At 42.1% G+C, this 15,217-nt stretch overlaps 1 protein-coding gene across 3 annotated transcripts in view; it reads left to right on the top strand.

Annotated features, from left to right (window-relative positions):
• The window catches only part of MPPED2 (metallophosphoesterase domain containing 2), a 166,871-nt gene extending 155,269 nt beyond the window's left edge, over positions 1-11,602 (top strand). The window contains exons 5-8 of one of the 3 annotated variants that reach the window (XR_013156883.1): positions 3,331-3,446; positions 6,573-6,686; positions 10,212-10,700; positions 10,826-11,602. Coding sequence is in view for 1 of the 3 variants with exons in the window: in XM_077114281.1 (XP_076970396.1) it covers positions 3,331-3,446; positions 6,573-6,686; positions 10,212-10,330 (349 nt within the window). In the remaining 2 variants the exon portion in view is untranslated. Of the gene's footprint in view, positions 1-3,330; positions 3,447-6,572; positions 6,687-7,211; positions 7,899-10,211 lie in introns of those variants that run through there. The other 2 variants (XM_077114281.1, XR_013156884.1) reach the window with 2 other exon arrangements.
• The last annotated feature ends 3,615 nt before the right edge of the window (positions 11,603-15,217 follow it).

Here is a 15,217-nt window from a genome sequence, read left to right as displayed (position 1 = left end):
TTGCCAGAATGCTCACTGAGTTTTTATTGGGTCCTGAACTTGCCTTTTGTTTTTAACCTTTAAGACAAATAAGATCATTTGGAATGAAGGGGATGGATCAGCATCCCAAACTGGGAACGCAGGATTTTAGACTCTAATGGAAGTGTTTAGGAACCTAAAGGCAGAGCATCCTAGAAGACAAGAAAGAAAGACTAATTGAGGGTTTACCTGGCATTATCCCCAGGCCTGTGGAGTTACCGCTAGGATAAGGAAGTGGTCATAGCCTTCTCCTCAAAGGAAAGCGACAGCAAAAGCATTGCATCTGGCTGAGTAGAGAGGGCGGTGGGGCTGTGTTTTTCAGCATGTGCTGTGTACCAGGTAAGGCACAGTGCCCATCACGGTCCCTGTGCTTTATAGCCAGCTCGTTAGACACTTTGGGTACTGTATTAGTTTTCTGTTGCTGCTCTAACAGATCACCATAAATTTAGTGGCTTAAAACACACATTTATTTTATTATAGTTCTGTGGGGCACAAGTCTGACGTGGTCTCACTGCACTAAAACTGAGGTGTTGGCAGGACCGCATTCCTTTCTGGAAGCTCTAGAGGAAAATCCCTTTTCTTGTCTCTTCCAGCCTCTCGAGGCCGCCTGCATTCCCTGGCTTGTGGTCTCCTCCCTTTGTCTTCAAAATCACCCATGGTGTGCTGAGTCCCTCTCACATTGCATCACTCTGTTCTTTCCTTCTGCCTCCCTCTTCCACTCTGAAGGATCCTTGTGATTACATTGGGCCCACCTAGCACCGTCTCCCTACTTTAAGGTCAGCTGATTAGCAACCTTAATTCTATCTGGATCATTAATTCCCCTTTTTTCACATTAGGTAACAGTCACAGGGCCCCAGGGATTAGGACATGGACATCTTTTGGGGGATTGTTAGTCTGCCTGCTACAGTTATGTAGGTCACATTTACACTAAATGCAATAAGCAGATATATTAGGACTCTTTTCACTTCCAAGAAATAGGATGTAACTCACACTAATAAAAGGAGAAGGATTTTATTGATTCTTATACTTGAAAGGGAAAGCGCGAAGTGACTTTAGGCACAGCTGGTTCTAGATGTCCAAGACTGTCATCACAACACCCCCTCGTGGCTTGGTTCTCTTTGTGATGGTTTTATTCTCGGGCAGAGGCTGTCTGCATGGTGGTTAAAATAGCGATTCCAGAATTACGTATTTCTTGAGACTCAGGATCCCAGAAAGGAACAGATAACCTCTTTCTAGAGGCAGCACAAGCAAAGTTCTGAAGATGATTCTCATTGTCCCAGCTTGGGTTATATGTACACCCTGAAACCAATCACTCATTAGGGAGATGCAGTTCTCACCTCATCCTCTGCTGGGATGGAGTCGGCCTTAACCAAAGCACATTATTAAGTGGGAGAGGGAGTGGTTCTCCAAAGGAAATCTAGATGTTGTTACCAAAAAAGGGGAGATAGATGCCAGGCAGGCAAAAACAACAAGCGTCTATTTCACCATGTTATTGCTGGACTCTGAAGCCAGGCAATTTATGTATTACTGTAGTTCAGGGTGCATTTGGCTTCAAGGGATAGGAGGACACTCAAACTTGAAATAGTACAGAAGAGGCTCATCCAAGGCAAATAGTAAGGTAATTAAGTAGTATAAAAGGAGAGAAATTGCACAATGGTTAAGAGTATGGGTTTTATGACTGTATTGCCTGCGTTTCTAAGACTTTAGTTCTGTTTACTTGACTACTCTGTGCCTCAGTTTCTTCATCTGTAAATTGGACAAAAAACGGTCTCTGCCTTATAAACTTGTGTGACGTTTAAACGTGTTAATGTAAAGTGCTTAGGATAGTTCCTATCACAGAATAAACACTCAATAAATGATAACTATAATAATAATTATTATTGTCATATTATCATTATAAGAAATTCAACCAGGATGACTTAGGGATTTTGAAAATAGGAACTAGGTCAGGTACTTTCTTAGTTTCACTTTTTCTAGTTGGGGCCATATTATCTCCTATCTCTGAAATTGTTTCTCTCTTTACCATCTGAGTGAATACTAAGGTTCTCACCTGTAACTTGGATTTTTCCATGGCCTTGAGTTGCCATCCTTATAGCTCTGACCTTGACTGCATGTGTCCACAACCAAATGAGTGCTGTGTCAGTGTTTCTGAGGTCAGATTCTCGAGAGTGACTGAATAGTTTGGCAAATGGTTGACTTTAAATGAGGTGTGTAGCCTGTCTGGTTCACTGTGCATGCGGAGGTTAGGGTCACCTTGGACAATGGGTTACCTCTTTTCATAGGCATCAAAGGGGCAGTAAAAGCTGAAGAGGAAACTTGGACTTGGCCAGAAAATTGACTGATATCTCTTTTACATGTATACCCTAGGAAATTAGAATTTTCCCATCAAACAAGAGAGAGCCAGTTTCGAAGAACAATGGTTGTGCCTAAATGTTTGAGCATAGAATGATGCTGGGAATGGCTTTGTACTATGTGATTTAGTCCGTAGTTCTTGTTTAGAAAATTGATCATTCTCCCTTTATTATAAATGGTAGAGACATTTTCAGCTCCAGTTACAAATCCTCAGATAGACAAAGACCCCCATTCACTTCTGCATATGGCATCAGTCTCAAGAACTCTTTCCTGGACCAGAGTTTCTTGTGATGGTGGAAAGCTCACACCCACTTGCAGGGGATATGCCCCAAATCTTTCATTTGGTGGTGAGAGGAAAAATGTCACACTTGCTTTTGGATCACTCTGTCCTTTCTTATTTTCCAGAGCTCCTATTTTTATTTTTTTCTTAGAAATTCCTAGTCCAGGGTATTTAAAGCCTTTCAATGTACAGGGGTGTCCAGTATACAGATATTTCAGACAACTTCAGAGCAGTGGTCTCTTCCTCAAGGCCTTAATAAGACTTTTTCGATGAAGTCATTCTGTATTGATGGGCAGGAAGAAAGAGAAGGAATATTGATCAAATTTCTTAACTCTAAGGCATTACAGGAAAGTTAGAAATGCTTTGCATCTGGATCAGGCATCTTAGGAAGTACTGAGATTTGGAGACAAGACAAAGCGTCGTCAAGATTTTGATAGAGGTCTGTTGGGAAAGTCTCCGCTGTATGGATTCCTGTGCCCCTTTCTAGTTGAACAGTTCCTAGGCTCCACGCTTGCTTTTAAGTGCATTGGTTTTGAAGCAGTCAACAAAAAAAGCATCCTGCTGCCAGGGGCAACCATCAGAACGAGAAAAGAGAGCAATGCAGTGTGCAAGAGGGAAGTATTGCAGCATGGAAATGGGGCTTTGGTGGCCTGATACCGTGTGCATTATCTCCCCCAAAGGACCCCGTGGTTTAATGGATGGGGCTTTAACCTCCCCAGAGGGCAATCTCTGCTGGACAAGTGGAACCTCATCCCTGAGGGCATCGACATCCTCATGACACACGGACCTCCTCTAGGTAAGTGAAGCAAGGGCTGTCCTTTTGTCGTATGCGTTGCCTTATTTCCTAAGCATAATGAGTAATGCTCAGGGACACACTGGTTTTCCTCCAAAAAAGTGACTGCGCAAAAAAAACAGTCAGTGTCTTTAATGAAAACCAGTATGGTAATTAAACTTAGCAGTTCTGCCGGGCTGTACAGATGTTCTTGACATTAATCTTTTTTATTCAGTTGAGACATCTTTTATTTAGTATGGAGCACCACAGTCGTTTGAGCCTGACAATTTATTGTAAGAATGTATTCGCTTTGGAGTAAGGGGAGTGGGCATGGGGAATGGGCAGGGACCTTCCAGTGTCAGGCCTTTTGAATGACAATGAAATGACGGAAACTTTTGTTCAAAAGAGCTCGTTTTCCTTTTCCAGGTAATGCTGGAACCTGGCGGGATTTAAAGCATTTGAGCTTGTTATATAAGGAAATAATTTTTTTTTTTTTTTAAGCTCAAGTGCCCTATAAGAACTTATGGTGAAAGTTACTTAAAGATATTCATCCTACAGGCACATAAAGCCTGAATCAGTTTCTATTGCAAGTGTGTTGTGACGCTACCCCCAGTTATCCAGGTTATGGAACAGAAGATGATTCTTTGACATATATAATTATCTTCTAATTATCTATGAGCTTGTTATCTCTTTGGCAAAGAACATTTTCAATCTGGACTACCATTCTGGTCCAGCTAAGGTGTGCTCACAAAATTCAGATGTTCCACTTTTAACAGAAAAGCTTTCTTGATCACCTTGGGTTGGGAGGAAGATGGGAAACACTTAATACAAAAATCAGTGACCTTCACAATTTTTTCCCTGTGGTTTGGAGGTTGTTATTCATGTCATTTACCTCCTCTGCAGCCTGGAAAATAATTTTTTAAAAATCTGACATTTATCCCCCAATGTGAACTTCATCTTTGTAGATATTTTCTCCGAACCACTTGGTGCTGTTTCGTGGTCTCCTTTCCTCACAAGGGCCCTACAGTGTGTTTCATGAAGAGACAGTGGACCTGGGAGCCAGGGTGTGAGCCAGGATGGCACGTTTTAATGATAGGGAAAGGCAAGAGAACAGGAGCCAATTCCATTGCAGACATGGAAGTTGTGCAGATTGCACAAGATCAGCAGTTCTGACCTCAACACTTCATAATCACTCTCCCCGTGCTTTTCCCCATCCCATTGTACCCCCATCTCATGCTTTAAAAGATTACACTGGGCGGGCCACGGTGGCTCAGTGGCAGAGTTCTCACCTGCCATGCCGAAGATCCGGGTTTGATTCCCGGTGCCTGTCCATGCGAAAAAAAAAAAAAATTATACCTATCCACGACCTTGAACAAATGATAATTAATTAATTCCCCTGCCATTCCATCATTAACGACTAACCAAATCATTCAATTATCCGCCTAACTGTTCTGGTCAACAAGAGCTACTTGGTGAGACCAGTCCACGGAGATATCGCACAGCCAACTCAATCTTTTTTCCTGAGCAGCCTCGTTGGGGGTGCAAGAATGATACCCCTTAGGCTGTTTTTTTTTTGTTTTTTTTTTTTAATGTCTTGGACACCCTGACTTCAGAAACATCTGTCTGGAGTAATACTGGGAATCTAACTTTACAATCCAACAGAACAGTCGATTCACAGAGTTCATCACGTCATTAAATTTGGTGTAAAAATTAGTGGTAGTAAGAGTAAGTCTGAATTCTACCCTCCAAAGTAGAATTCATGCTTCCTAAAAACAGTTGGTAGGGAGGCCAGTGCCCCTTCTTTATAATAAAAATGGGATAAACCAAAGAATAGCTATGCATTTAGCAGAGCAAGATCTAAATCAGGGGATTCTAGGTAGGATAAGAGGTCAGCCAAAGCTTTCCTAAGGTAAAGTTGAACCTCGATTAATAGGATTTGGGTAGATCTTGTGCAAATGCTGTATGGAGGAAGAATTGGCCTTGAATTCCCTTCTGCTGGTGAGGGAGGTCACACCACCCGGGTCCGTACCTTATGGTCTGAGCAACAGTCTCTCTCGGGTGCTTATAGGTGAAATGGGATGTTTTCTCCCTCCAAGAAAAACACATCTATGAGGGAATATTCCAGTCATTGTGGATGAAGGATTTTTCCCTCTATTTAAAATGGTGTTGAAACCCCTGATGGGATCCCGCTTTCCTCTGCTATCCTAACCAGACTCTCGGGCTTCTCCCCTGCACCCCTAGGAGAATGTCTTTTCAGAGATGCTGAATCTCCATGTCTATCATTTGGCCAAACCCAGTGGAATAAACTCGCCTGCCCCTTCTGTGTGATCATTTCTAAATAGCTAGGAACATCCTAATGGGAGTTGCGGAATGAATTCCCACAAACTGCAATGTAGGCTTTCGTCCCGCCCGCCGCCTTTACACCCCTTTCTGCCGAGGTGTATGGACTCCATTTTAGACCCGAATCATCCAGACAGCTGACTTTTGCTGTAATTGATGTCAGTTTTTATGGGTTGTCTGCATTAAGTATAGTTCTAAATGGCTTTTACTTTAAAAGTCGTCAATTAGCCCCAGCCTGCTGGATGCTACCCTGAGTTCACATTGTTGCCTTTTCCCTAGTGAGGAAACCGGATGACGAACTTGGCTTTTCCCAAGCTTTGGGCATCAAGAGTCACCAAGGGTTAAAAGAGAGAGCGCAAGGGGTGTTGTGGCCAGGTGACAGGCATTCCCTCCCAGCACTTTGTACTTGAACCATCTTAAACCTAAACTGCTCTAAGAAAGCTATAATAAAAAAGAGAAAGTGACGGAATTGAGAGAGAAAGAGATATTATAGGGCTGCCGGGAATAAATGTCATAGAGCCCATGAAGAAGATTTGAAACCTGTGGCTAAATAAATCAAATCCTTCACTGAAAAAAAATCTTAATTAACAGGAAGCAAAAAAAAAAAAAGGAAGCAAAAAAAAAAATCCAAGAATTAAGAAGACAAAGTGACGAGGGAAAAGTTTCTTAAAAGCCATTGTGAGCTTTAATGGAGAGGGTAGGATTACAGATAATGTAATAAACCTTCTGTGAGTTATGGCTTCCTGAAAGTCCAAATGAAACCTTACCTGAAGAAGAAAATTAAGAGTATTGATTGCATTTCGCCCTTAGGTTTTCGAGACTGGGTTCCAAAGGAGCTGCAAAGAGTGGGCTGCGTGGAGCTGTTGAACACAGTGCAGAGGCGCGTCCGGCCCAAGCTCCACGTGTTTGGTGGAATTCATGAAGGTAAGAACACAGAAGAAACGAGTTGGCAGCGCTTTGGGTCATTAGCTGCCATCTCTCTCCACGCGGCTGGAGACCTTAGCAAAACTGGGAACACTTGGGGCAGGGGTTTGCCAACATCTTTTTTTTTTTTTTTTAACCAGCAGAACCCTTTTATAAGATGGAATGTTATTAGAAACCCCTTCCTATAAAGCTGATAAATATTTGCTGTGGAACTGCTTTGCTTTAAGCAGAGCAGCGGGCGGGAACCAGGTCTAGCTCACCTTACTGCAGAACCAGTACCCCCGCCCCCTCCGGGCAACTCCTGGAATGTCAGAGCTCAGATGAGGAATGTTTGATAACACCACTGTATAGCAACCCTGAGATGAATATGTCCTTTTTTTTTCTTATAACAGAATTAGAATGAATGGCCTATATATTAGACTAACATGACTTCTATGGCCTCTTCCAACCTGCACATATTGTTTCAGGAAGACAGCACATTCTCTGAAAAACAAATTTAGGCATTTAATGAAAGCCACGTAACAGAATCTGCACGTTTGCAGGTAGATATTTTCTTAGCTAACCTTGGGAAACCACTTCAGAGTTCTCAGAAGTCTTCGGGGGTATTAGCTCCAGCTGAGATTAAGCAGAATAATTAAATCTTCCCTAAATGGGAACTGTTTCAGTCGCCTTTTTCTGCCTTTCAAGGTAAGCTGAGTCAAGTTCATAGACTCCAAATGCCCCAGGGGAGCCTTCAGAGCTCTGGGTTTTTCAAGCCAGGGGTCATTTGGCCTTTGGAGTCACACCTCGCCATCTTTCCTGCTGGCCCCAGATTTCCTGGCCTCCTCAGTCAGATGTGCGTGTGTGTGTTGGGGGTGCAGTGAGGGAGGCAGCTGCCATGTTCTTTCCAGCTTCTGCTTGCAGCCTCTTTCTGGGATTATTTATGAATCTGCAGTCAAATCGAGGTGTTCAGGGTTATGTGCCTGACGAGGCAAAAAACAAAGTTTGCTTTCCAAAGCCCACAAATCCAGTGACTTCCTGGTTAGGCAGGTAATAAAGAGCATATTGAAAACCATCCTACGGAGGCCAGAGAAAATTCAGCTTGCTCCAAGTGCAGTTGCCAGCTGAGTGGATGAGGGGATGAAAGCAGGGGTGAAGCTCCGAGAGAGCAGGGATGCCAGCCTGCCCTGACTTTGAGCTCGGACTCCCTGAAAAGAAGGGTGCCAATCTAAGGTATGACCCGGGGGGGAGGAAGTGCAAGAAGGGGGACCAGAGAAACACGAGCTCATTTGTAAATGGCATTTCTAGGGAGCTGTTACCTTGAAAACAGGTTTGAATTTTTGCAGCATATGTATGAGTTTGCATTTCATCTTTTTTTTTTTTTTTTTACATCACGAATTAGCTTTCAACTAGCCAAGCAGACAATCGGGGAATTCCACTGAAGCCCCAAAACAATAAACTTGCTTAAAAGGGAGGAGATCATATTCAAATAAACGTCTCGCTTTTATTCACTTAAGACAGCCGAAGAGGGCAGAGAGAGGGCAAATACCAACCTCTTGATAGAAAGAGATAACAAGACATTATGACCTCAGAACTAAACAGTGCACGTTTAAATGCCTCTTTTCTTTTTCTTAAGAGATTTTTCCATTGACCCTCATTAAGCTCTCCGCAGGCTTACTTAGAGAAATGGAAAACAAAACAAAACCTTATCAGTTATTTCTATGAGTCCTGGTAATTTTAGTTTTTCACGGGTATATTTCTCTGTCATAAGAGCCTGATATCAACACAGAATTGCAAACTTAATTGCAGAGGCTGCATTTCAAATAGAAGGTATCCAGAGAATTGTGAAAATTTGCAAGGATGCCAAAAACTTTCTACCGTATTAAAAAATTATAGAAGGAACATACATACCAAAGACCCAGAGAAACTTTCTTAGCTGTCTTCCAATGATAGGTCAAAGAGATTTATACTGGGACATATTTATGTTTGATTACATTTGATCCGGTCTCCAGGTAAGTTTCAAAACAGTGTTCCACGATGATATTTCTACACATCATTTGGGCATTTGATTAGTTTTCTCTTTTGAATGAAATATGATTCAGCACCCAAGGTACACCATTCAAGTAAGATAGAATTACCTTATATGCTGCCGCGTGGATGAGCCTTGAAAATATCAAGTGAAGTAAGCCAGACACAAATGGGCAAGTATTCCATTTGATAAAGTATCTAGCAAACTCAGAGACAGAAAGTGGATTCGAGGTTTAGCAGGAGCTTGGGGCAAGAGGAGAGGAATTTTCGCATAATAGGTAGAAAGTTTCTGTTTAGGATGATGAAAAAGTTTTGGTAATAGATGCACAACATTGTAAAAGTTATTAATGCCGCTGCATTGTGAAGTAAAGAAAAAAAACGGTAAAATGGCATATGTTTTACGTGTTAAATATGTTACCACGATAAAAAAATAAATTAAAAAAAAAAAAGAAAAAGGATCACTTGTTAACCTTAGTTGAGGCAGTTAGAGATTATTTCCTAGATAAGGAAGCTGAGCAGCCTCATCTCCCAATTCCCTATCCAAGGCTCTTTCCTATCTCCTCTCCTGTCCCTAAATCCGTTTAGTGTTTGTATGTGTTTGCTCCCGAGAAGTTTCTCATGTCACTCATTTGTTTCATAGAACCCAACAGTTGAAACATAGGGCTTTGGATAGAAAGATCAAAGGTGAAGGTGGAGTTAAACAGAGAGGGTAAGGTTTTAACAAGCAAATATGATTGCTGAATCATTAAATTGTTATTTCTTTTACTCTCCAGTATCTTAGAGCAGCTAGAAGTAAAAACCTAAAATTGTGGAATTGTAACCCATACCAAACTCTGAAATCTGTTCTACAACTAATTGTTATGCTTGCAGTGCTTTGAAATTTATTGCTTTTTTTTGTATATATGTTATTTTCACCAAAAAAGAAAAAGAAAAGAAAATCGATTGTGATGATAAAAAAATATATTTATTTCTTCTAGCCTCCTATATTCTGGAGCAGCTAGAAGGAAAAATCTGAGAGGGCAGTATGGTAGCCTGTGACAAACTCTGGGCTGTGTCCTGTAACTACTTGTTGAAGAGTGCTTTGAAAACGATCACTGTTTTCTTTCTTTGCTTTGTATATATGTTATATTCTATCATTTAAAAAGTAAAAAAAAAAAAAAGTTAAAAAAGAACATAGGGCTTTGAAATGGGAATCATATTTTAAAACAAGAGGGAAAATTTTTTTTTTTAAATTTTAATTCCCACTGTGATGAAGACATCACAGCCTTTCCCCCACAATTTTAGCATTTCAATGAGGAAAACAGAATCTTTCTTCTTTAAAGCAGAGGATGGTCCCTGCACAGAAAACAGAATAAAATCGGGTGGGAGCTTCTAAAGCTGTGCTGTTTAGAAGGCGCAGCTGGTTTTTCATCTCACTGCCCACTGGCAAAGACTTTTTTGGTTTCCTTTGCCTAACAGGCCTGTGTGAAGTCGCTCGCGTTGGCATGTATTAGAGTTCATGTGACACTCTCCCCGCAGGTTATGGCATCATGACAGACGGTTACACAACGTACATCAACGCCTCGACGTGCACAGTCAGCTTTCAACCGACCAACCCTCCAATTATATTTGATCTTCCAAACCCACAGGGCTCCTGAAGCTCCAAATGCCCCACTGGAATGTGAGGAAAGGTCTATAAACTGCCATTTTTTTCTAATTTTTAACTTACATTTTCTTCCTTGTTTATTTCCAAATCCCGTGAGTTCCTTTTGTAAATTGCTGGAACACAAACGATGCTAGAGGTTGTGCTGCTTCGTCATTATTATTATTATTATTATTATTTTTTAATGGGCATCCATTTGAAATTGGAGAAACATTGTGAATCTGTAAAATGATTTCTGTTTTCTCAAAGGCCACGCCATTGTAAATTGTTAGTGTTCGCCAAAGGACAGCCAAGCTTTCTTTTAAAAAGTGATCAAAATGTTATTTTAATATGCTTTAAGCTGGAAGAAAAGAAAAAAAAAAAAGGTAGGCAGTGTTTTTAAAAACCACCCAGATTTGCACAACTGTTTGAGAGTATTGTTTGAAGTATTTTATTTTTTTGATGTTTTATTGTTCTTGTTGTTTTCTTGGTAAATGCTTCTATTTTGCAGACATGGCCCCGATTTATAGGAATCTTCTCAACAGAGGTAGATGTGGAAAAGACTTCTCTGCACGCTCTCACTATAAAGAAAGCTGTGTCAAGGGAAGAAAACAGCCTGCGTTTAAAGGATGGCTTAGCTAGTGAGCTCCGTATCATGGCTATACAAGGTCTCATTGTTTGTTTGTTTCTTTTAAATTATTTTAGCTTTAATAATATGGAAATGGAATCTGTCAGGAGCTGGTATTTCATGCAGTAAAAAAATGAACACACAGACTCCTTTTCGATATGAATTTATATATAAGTATTTTTTTGTGAGTTCTGACTAAGTTAGGAATTTAATATTGCCAACAACAGTTCAACTGCAAAGGGATGCTAAATGCAGGCACATTAGAAATCCGAAGGAGCTGACGCATTTTTCTCAGAACTCAAGGTCTTAAAGAGCTTGAGTTGAATCTTGGTGCAGTTGCAGGCGTGTATAGACTTAAATGGATGCAATGGAAGCTAACTAAAATAAGGCTTAGTTGTCCTTTATATTTAAATACCCTGAATTGTCTTCTTACTCCCCGCCCCCCCCCATTTTGCACTGTGTGTCGATGCAATCTTCACTAGCACAAAATATTGTCGCTAATAGTCATTTCTGTTTTCCCATGGTAAATGCTGTTGAGCTTTATTCTATTTTATGTTACCTTGTTAATGAAATTTAGGAAAGCAGTTGTTTCTTTAAATTTATTGTGATATTCTATATCTAGCGGCCTTTATATGCAAATAAAATTGCAAGATTTTTAAATCTGTGATGTTTGGAGGTTTAGTGGTGGGAGGGTGGCGGTTTAAGTCCGGGAGAAGGGGGTTTTATTCATAGGCAACATCAGTAAGCCCTTTCAGAAGAATTAGAATAAGTGACTTTAAATTTTCGTTTCATTTTTATCACTCGCCGCTTGCAGGTGGCAGGTAGATCGATAAGGCGCTCAGTGTACTCTGTCCTTCCATCATGCTGTCCTCTGTCTTACTGTAGATTTCAGAGGATGTAGATTTCATCTGTAACTATTTGGTCACTGTTCCTGTAGAAACTACAGAGGCCAGAGCTGCAGGCGCTGCTGAGGACATGTCTGTACTAGTGGGAGGGGGAAGCAGCTGATAATAGAGTAACCACTGCACAGCCCCATCTGTCCCCAAGAGCAGTTACCATCTCCTCTTGCTGGGTTTTTAATATACCCACCCGCTAAAATGCTTTTGCAACCCCAGATGGTGGACGACGGGCTGGGGTGGTCCGTGCATGTCATTTTGCTTTCTCTGGAAGGACGGTTGAAGAAAGACAATATGGTCATGAATTTGCAGAGAACCCCAAAAACCCATGTTCCGGTACCCGTATTGTATTCCGTTCCATAAGTCTTCCTTCTTTCCTCTCCATGAAAGCTCTTTTGATAATTCCTGAAGGGGATTCTAGATTTTAGTCCCAGCAGAGTAGAGAGCACGTTCTAGGCTAGAATTCCAGCTCAAACTCATGTATAATTCTCTTGGGCTGTCACACAGTTGTTAATATTGGTTGAAGCATTTCAGATGCCCCCTAAAACCCGTGGGGAACACTTTGGTCTGAGTTTGCAAAGCGGACCCCTAATGTTTTAGCTTCCCAAATAAAGGTGGCCCATGACCATGGTGCCTAAGATGGGCCGAAAGAAGTATTGTGAGCAGTTAACAATCGCACCCCTCCCCCCCAACAACAACCTGCTACAGCAGTCAAAGTGGTGACAACTCCAGGCGCCTTCCCAGGGAACTAGAGTGAGAGACAGGCTAGTTAGAAATCTCACCTGCTAACTGTATGAGGAGCTAGGCAAAGACTTAAAAGGCGGCTTTCCGGACACAAGCAGAAGATCCTGATGACAGGTATGTATGTACTTGGGAAGACATATGGACACAGACTAAGCTAACCACTTACTTGAATTGCTTTCCATTGTGTGGGGACCGGAAGCAACCCAGTCAGCGAAATCTAGAGGGGTAGACCAGAGCTTGGCTCACGGAACAAGCGTCCTGCAGCCTGTCCACCGTTCTGCCTGTGTGAACTGCCTCCTGGGGCCCTGGAGACTTTCCAGAGCCTTAGGCTGCCTCCACTGGGCCACTGAACCAGGAAACATTCCAGGTAGCTCACACAAATTGGGCACCTTCCATCTCCAGGCAGTCTTCTGAGCACAGTTCATGTTTTGATTCTCATCTTCACAAAACCCTGGGGAAGGTCACATTTGTCCCCATTTTTGAGATAGGAAACTAAGGTTCCAGAGGTTAAATGGTTTTCCCAAGGAAAATGGAAGGTTAAAACCAGGTCTCTCTAACCACTGATGTGTACACTTAGAAATGGTTAAAATGGGAAATTTTATGTTATATAAATGTGTTTCCACAACACATTATAATAAAATGAAATTGAAGAACAGTTTTGTTTAACTACCTAGCCCCATGCTCTCTCCATCATCCTGTCTCTGGACTGGAAAAGTCGATACCTGCCAGGAGCGGATATAAAACTGGTAGGGAGCAGTGCAATGGGGGGCTCAGTGGCAGAATTCTCGCCTGCTGTGCCCAAGACCGGGGTTCGATTCTGGGAGCCTGCCCATGCCAAAAAAACCAACAAAAACCGGTCTGGGCCTGGGGATACTGCCATCTCTCATGTCGGAGCCCCAGGAGCTTCCTGCAGTGGGGCCGTGTGACAGCGTTGAGCTGGACCACCGTCTCCCCTTGAGGTGCCGCTCAGTGCAGCGGGTAAGAGCCCAGACTCTGGAGCTGAACCCCTGCCCCAACCCTGGCTCCACCTTGATGCAGCTCTGATGCCTTCAGCAAGTTACTCCTTCAGTAAAATGGAGATGATGATGAAGTGGCCACAAGTGTAAAACCTGTGTAGAGTGCTGGGTTATATTTGTAGCACTCTGTCTGGCATATCATCGACATGTGTATGTTCAGTAAGACCTCATAGATTCTCAGGCAGAATTCTCTCCGGTGATGCCTCACTCTCTGGAGCGCCCATGTCTTGTTTCTCAGGGAGCATGATTGTTTGCACACCGTGGAATCTGTAACAAACTGCACATATGCACAACCCCAAGGGCATTTGCAAACTGACTCCCCAGTATAGATGTCATGCTTTTCAAAATCCCTTCTCATCGCAAAAGAGGAAGGAGGCTGCTCTTTCCAGTTGTGTAAGATGGCTGCCGTGGATTTGCGTGTTTCCCATAGCGTCTCTCTCCCCGTGGAGTCTTTCCACACCATCCTATCATCCGTCTCAATTGACGAATATTTTTTCAGTATATTTTCTCTCAATCCCCCTTTTTATTAGAGAAACTGTGGGTTTACATAAAAATCATGCATAAAATACAGGGTACTCATAAACCACCCTAGTACTAACACCTTACATTGTTAGTGTGGCACATTTGCTGCAATTGATGAAACCACCGTTTTATAATTGTATTATCGACTGTAGTCCATGGTTTGACCCAGAGTTCGTGTTTGTGTTGTGCAGTTCCATTAATTTTTTAAAAAAAATTTTCCTATTAACATATATGCTACCTAAAAATCCCCCTTTAACCACAAATATTCAATTCTGCACTGTTAATTATGTCCACAATGTTATGCCACCATTGCCACCATCTGTTACATTCCCATCCCTAAATAGAAAGTCCGTACATTTAAGCCACTCCAGGGGACGGGGTCAACCCCCTTTTGTTTTATAAAGAAGTTGGGGGGTGCTGAAATCCCTTTAAGAAGCATGTCACAGCTATTCTGACAGGTGACTGGCACTAAGCCTGCCTTCATCTCCATCACTGAATAAATACTGTGGCCCAGGTCTGGAGTAGGGAGAACAGAAGTCAGGAAGACTCGAGGATTGTCAATTACAGATAAAACACTTGCTGTGCCCCAGACCAACGCCCCCAACCTTTTCCCTCACCTAGCCAGGATGCCCAGACCCACAGCGTGAACACCCATCGATTATTTTGATTTCCCAACCTCTTTTCACTTTCCCTAAACATTTTAAAGTACTTTTCATTTAGTTATTAAACCAAAGTGAATTAAACTCTACTTTGTTTGGAGAATTTAGCCATGTCCTAAGACCTCTGGAAACACTGCTAGACATAGGATAGGACAAAATTCGATTTGGGGAGGGGTCCAGGATTGGCCAGGATCCAAAGAAGGTTCCAGGCCCACTTACAAATGTCAGCTTTCCCCTACCTTATAATAAGTAGCAGGATTGCTGTGTGTCGGTTCTCTAGCATGGCTCTTTCCAGAAGTTTAGAGCTATGTTTCCTTTTCTGAATATTTCCTCCACCTTGCCCCTCTCATCCTGCTTTCTATTGAAGAGAAAAGCAACTGACTGAGAAGCCTTCTTAAGAGGCCCTGCTCTTCCCTGGTGCCCATGTGAAGTCAACCT

The sequence above is a fragment of the Tamandua tetradactyla genome, chromosome 8, assembly GCF_023851605.1.
Source record: "Tamandua tetradactyla isolate mTamTet1 chromosome 8, mTamTet1.pri, whole genome shotgun sequence".
Taxonomy (NCBI): domain Eukaryota; kingdom Metazoa; phylum Chordata; class Mammalia; order Pilosa; family Myrmecophagidae; genus Tamandua; species Tamandua tetradactyla.
Note: the sequence above shows the minus strand (reverse complement) of the source record. Positions and strands in the feature narration are given on the sequence as shown.